The 6,000-nt window shown below is 41.4% G+C and overlaps 1 protein-coding gene across 1 annotated transcript; it reads right to left on the minus strand.

Moving 5' to 3' along the window:
• Positions 1-56: 56 nt before the first annotated feature.
• Positions 57-743, minus strand: LOC119805275 (proteasome subunit beta type-3-like). The gene has a single exon (XM_038317211.1). It carries the CDS (start codon positions 741-743, stop codon positions 126-128), a length of 618 nt encoding a protein of 205 aa, XP_038173139.1. The 3' UTR covers positions 57-125.
• Positions 744-6,000: the final 5,257 nt, after the last annotated feature.

Genomic DNA, 6,000 nt, shown 5'->3' on the forward strand with positions numbered 1-6,000 from the left:
ACTTTGTTTTCCATTTATGTCACTTTTGTCTGTTTCTCTTGTCTTTTTTTTTTTTTTTTTTTGAAAGAAAAGCAGTTTTATTAAAAAGAAAAATAACAAAAGGAAACCGGGACCAGAGTGCAGGGTTAGTCCATCCGGGCCTTCAGTGTCCTAGTGGTGATCTTGTCCTTTTCAATGATGTGAACAATGACGCCCATGCCCGAGACAGCATCCCGGTCCACGGCGTTCAGCATGGCTTGGGAAATGGTCTCAAACAGGTGTTCTGGATCCATGTTGGGCTCCCAGAGAGACTCACACATCCCATACATCTGTTCGGAGCAGGTTCCACTGACTACAAAGTCGTCAGTCACCATGGGGCAGCCAATGAGGTCTAGAGAGCAAATGAAGGGCTTAAAGGTCTTCGGGTCCAACCCGGCAATGACAGGCTCTGTGTAGTAGGGACCAAACCGTTTCTCATACAAGAGGTTGGCCACCATGCTCATGAGGGTGTAGGGCTTGATCTGCCGACCTTCCTTCAGCTCATACAGATTCAACCGGAACTTGAGGCGCTGGGCAACTGTCTGGACGTCGGTGGCCAGCCCGGCCAAGCCTATGTAGAGCCTGTCACCCATGGGAAAGATCTTCTGGAAGTCTGTGGTCACCATCTGGGCCTGGATCCCGAAACGCCTGTCCGCGGAGATGGCCACACAGTTCTTTCCCTTCATGGCCATGACGGCCCCTCCGTTATAGGACATAATAGACATGATTGCGCTCTAGTCGGACTCTGATCGCCACTGTGATTCTTGTAAACGGGCTCTGGCTTTCTCTCTGTTTCTCTTGTCTTATTTATCTAGCTAAGACTTCAAGTACTATGTGGAATTGGAACGGAGAAAGTAGAAACTCTTATTACTGATATGATTTGAGCATGTCCTCATTTAGTATATTAGCTACAGATTTATTCCATATAGTCTTTCTTAGACTGAGATACCATCTTAATCAGGATTTTTATTTATGTGAAGAGACACCATGATGATGGCAACTCATAAAGAAAACATTTAATTGGGACAGCTTGCTTATTGTTTCAAAGATTTAGTCTATTATTATCATGGTGGAGAGCATGGTGTCATACAGGCAGACATGGTCTGGGAGAGGGAGCTGAGAGTTCTATAGCTTGCAGACAACAAGAAGTTAGATAACTGTGACACTGAGTGAATCTTAAGAAAAAGACCTGAAAGCTTACCCCAACAGTTACACGCTTCCTCCAATAAGATCATACCCACCCCAACAAAGGCACACCTTCTAATAGTGCTGCTCTATATGAGATTATGGGGTCAATTACAATCAAACTATCACAGATATTATCCATCTATTCCCAGTTTCTTCAAAACTTTTATCATGAAGGGGTGTTACAACCATTGGATATCAAGTTGCAATAAGACCAGGCACATCCACTCATTAAAGCTGGACAAGGCAACCCAATAGGAAAATAAGGGTCCCAAAAGCAATCCAAAGAATTAGAGATAGTTCCTGTTCCCACTGTTTGGCTCCCCTCTCTTGGCATGGGTGTTGCACTGTACTAATCATTTGTTGGCCACTCCCACAACATCTGTGCTATCTTTACCCCAGTACATCTTACAAGCAGGACAAATTGTAGATCAAAGGCTTTTCCTACACTGGAAGTCTTTCCTGGTTACAGGAGATGGATGATTCAGGCTCTGTATCACTCATTCCTAGGAATCTTATCCAGGGTCACCTTCATAGATTCCTGGGAGTTTCCCTTGCTCTAGGTTTCTACCTCACTCCCAAACTGTCCCTGAATTCAAATTGTCTCTCATAGTATTCTCTCCCTCCATCTTCCCCCTCACCTAATCCTTCCACTTCCCATGCCGACCTGCTCCCAGGCTACGCATGAAATCTGCCATAGTTGTGGGCTGGGATATTGAGCCAAGGGAAGGGGCTGCTGTGGTGAATGGATGATTAGGGTCTGAGGAAATGTTGGATGTCAGCAGGCAGTGTTTTACCTGGGGTTCTAGATAGGAGCATGGCATCTGCGAGAGTAGGAGGCTTCTGCTGGACTTGTGGGCAGAAATTGTGAGGTATATTTTCATAGTTGCCAGGGTTTGGTATTAAACAGTGTTCCAGTAAGCATATTTGTGTAGATTATTATTTTTTACCATATGAAAATTTTATTTTTTTCTTTCTTTAATTTATTGTTTTTATTTTTCCATTCAAAAATTTACACTTCCTCTCCCCCTCCAATTCCTGTCCCACACCCCCACTCATCCTTCTCCCTCACCCTCTCTGCTAGAGAGAGGGTAGGGAACCCTGCCCTGTGGGAAGTCCAAGGCCCTCCCCCCTACATCCAGGCCTAGGAAGCTGTACATCCAAATAGGCTAGGGTCCCAAAAAGCCAGTACATGCAGTAAAAACAAGTCCCAGTGCCTTTATCAATGGCTTCGCAGTAAACCACATTGTCAGCCACAATCAAAGAGTCCGATTTGATCACAAGCGCGTTTGGTCCCCATCAAGCTGGATTTGGTGAGGTCCCCACTAGAACAGGCACACTGTCTCAGTGGGTGGACAAACCCCCCGCAGTCCAGACTTCCTTGCTCATATTCTCCCTCCTTCTGCCCTTCAACTGGACCTTGGGAGTCTGTTGCTCTGATGAGGGCCTCTGTCTCTATCTCCATCCATCGCTGGACGAAGATTCTATGGTGATATTCGAGATAATCATTAGTGTGATAGTGGGGCAAAGCCAGTTCAGGCACCCTCTGCTCTGCTGCCCAAGGACCTAGCTGGGGACATCCCTGTGGGCACCTGGGATCCCCTCTAGAGCCAAGTCTCTTGCCAACCCTAAAATGGCTCCCTTTATGTAGATATCTTCTTCCCTACTCCTATATCCGCCCTTCCTCCATCTCCACGCTCTCACTCCCCCAAGCTCTCTCCAGTCTTTCCTTTCTCCCTTCTCTCTCCTCCTCTCCCCTTCCCCACCCCCATCCCCATCCCTACCCCCACCCCCATGCTTCCAACTTTTTCCCGGCAATCTTGTTTGCTTCCAATTTCCAGGGGGATCTATATATGTTTTTCTTTGGATTCACCTTGTTATTTGGCTTCTCTAGGCTTGCGAACTATAGGCTTAATGTCCTTTGTTTATGACTAGAGTCCAATAATGAGTGAGTACATACCATATTCATCTTTTTTGGTCTGGGTTTCTCACTCAGAATAGTGTTTTCTATTTCTATCCATTTTCATGCAAAATTCAAGATGTCATTGTTTTTTTAACCACTGAGTAGTACTCTAATGTGTATATATTCCACACTTTATCCATTCTTCCATTGAGGGGCATCTAGGTTGTTTTCAGGTTCTGGCTATTACAAGTAATGCTGCTATGAACATAGTTGAACAAATGTTTTGTAGTATGATTGGGCATCTCTTGGGTATATTCCCAAGAGTGGCATTGCTGGATCCTGAGGTAGGCTGATACCCAATTTCCTGAGAAACCGCCACACTGACTTCTAAAGTAGTTGCAGAAGTTTTCATTCCCACCAGCAATGGATGAGTATTCCCCTTACACCACATTCTCTACAGCATAGGCTATCATTGGTGTTTTTGATTTTTAGCCATTCTGACAGGTGTAAGATGGTATCTCAAAGTTGTTTTGATTTGCATTTCCCTGATTGCTAAGGAGGTTGAACATGACCTTAAGTGTCTTTTGGCCATTTGAACTTCTTCTGTTGAGAATTTTCTGTTCAGATCAGTACCCCATTTTTTAATTGGGTTAAGTAGAATTTTAGTTTCTTGAGTTCTTTATATATTTTGGAGATCAGGCCTTTGTCTGATGTGGAGTTGGTGAAGATCTCTCATTCAGTAGGATGCCTTTTTGTCTTAATGACAGTGACCTTTGCTTTACAGAAGCTTCTCAGTTTATTCAATGTTGCTCTTATTGTCTGTGCTACTGGGGTTATATGTAGGAAGTGGTTTCCTCTGCCCATGTATTGCAATCTACTTCCCACTTTTTCTTCTATCAGGTTCAGTGTGGTCAGATTTATATTGAGGTCTTTAATCTATTTGTACTTGAGTTTTGTGCATGGTAATAGATATGGATCTATTTTCATTCTTCTACAGGTTGAAATCCAGTTCTGCCAGCACCATTTGTTGAAGATGCTTTCTTTCTTCCATTGTATACTTTTAGCTCCTCTGTTGAAAATCAGGTGTTCATAGGTTTGTGAGTTAATATCCAGGTCTTTGATTCAATTCCATTGGTTGATGTCTCTGTTTTTATGCCAAGCTATTTTCATTACTGTTGCTCTGTAATAGAGATTGAAGTCAGAGATGGTAATGCCTCCAGAAGTTCCTTTATTGTATAAGATTGTTTTGGCTATCCTGGGTTTTTTTGTTTTTCCATATAAAGTTGATTATTGTTCTCTCAAGGACTGTGAAGAATTTTGTTGGGATTTTGATGGGGATTGCATTGAATTTATAAATTGCCTTTGGTAGAATTGCCATTTTACTATGTTGATCCTACCCATCTGAGAGCATGGGAGATCCTTCCATTTTCTGGTGTCCTCTTCAATTTCCTTCTTCCAAGCCTTAAAGTTCTTGTCCAATAGATCTTTCACTTTCTTTGTTAGTGTTACCTGAAGATACTTTATACTATTTGTGGCTATCGTGAAAGGTGAAGTTTCTCTGATTTCCCTCTCTGCTTCTCTATCCTTTGTGTATAGGAGGGCTACTGATTTTTTTGAGTTGAGCTTGTATCCTGCCACATCACTGAAGGTTTTTTATGACAGCTTCTATTTGCTCATAAATAGGTATATTTAAATTGTTCACCTGGTCTTGATTTAATTTTGGTATATGGTATTTATCTAAAAACAAGTCCATTTCTTTTACACTTTCCAGCTTTGTCATATATAGGCTTTTGTAGTAAGACTTAATGATTATCTGAGTCTGTTGTTATGTCCCACTTTTCATTTCTGATCTTGTTAATTTGCGTGTTCTCTCTCTGCCTTTTGATAAGTTTAGATAGGGGTTTGTCAATCTTGTTGACTTTCTCAAAGAACCAGCTCTTTGTTTCATTGATTCTTTGGATTGTTTTCTATGTTTCTATTTTGTTGATTTCAGCCCTTAGTTTGATTATCTCCAGTCTTCTACTCCTCCTGGGTGAGTCTGTTTCTTTTTTTTCCAGAGCTTTCAGCTGTGCTGTTAAAGTCTATAATGTGAGTTTTCTCCTTTTTTTTAATGTGGGCACTTAGAGCTATGAACTTTCGTCTTAGCACTGCCTTCATAGTGTCCCATAGGTTTGGGTATGTTGTGTCTTTATTTTCTTTGAATTCAAGGAAGACTTTAATTTCTGTATTTCTTTCCTGACCCAGGGGTTGTTCAGTAGTTGACTGTTCAGTTTCCATGAATTTGTAGGCTTTCTGGGGGTAGAATTATTGTTAAATTCTAACTTTATTCCATGGTGATTCCATAAGACACAGGTGGTTACTAAGTTTTTTTGTGTCTGTGGATGTTTGCTTTGTTACTGAGTATGTGATCAATTTTCCGGAAGGTTCTATCATGTGCTGAAAAGAAGGTATATTCTTTTCTGTTTGGGTGGAATGTTCTATAGGTGTCTGTTAAGTCCATTTGATTTATTATATCTGTTAGTTCTCTTATTTTTCTGTTAAGTTTCTGTCTGGTTCATCTGTCCATTGGTGAGAGAGGAGTGTTGAAATCTCCTACTATTTGTATGTGAGTTTTAATGTGTGGTTTGAGTTTTAATAACGTTTCTTTTATCTATGTGGGTAGTTTTATATTAGGGGCATAGATATTCGGGTTTGAGAATTCATCTTGATGAAAATTGTTCCTGTTATGAGTATAAAGTGTCCTTCTCCATCTCTTCTGATTAATTTTAGTTTGAAATCAATTTTGATAGATATTAGGATAGCCACACCCACTTGTTTCTTAGGTTCATTTGATTGGAAAACCTTTTCCCAACCCTTTACTCTGAGGTAGTGTTTGTCTTTGACATTGAGGTGTG

Source organism: Arvicola amphibius, chromosome X, assembly GCF_903992535.2.
Source record: "Arvicola amphibius chromosome X, mArvAmp1.2, whole genome shotgun sequence".
Taxonomy (NCBI): Eukaryota; Metazoa; Chordata; class Mammalia; order Rodentia; family Cricetidae; genus Arvicola; species Arvicola amphibius.

Coding starts and splice junctions, on each gene's coding strand:
- LOC119805275 (XM_038317211.1), bottom strand. CDS start 743: ATGTCTATTATGTCCTATAACGGAGGGGCCGTCATGGCCATGAAGGGA.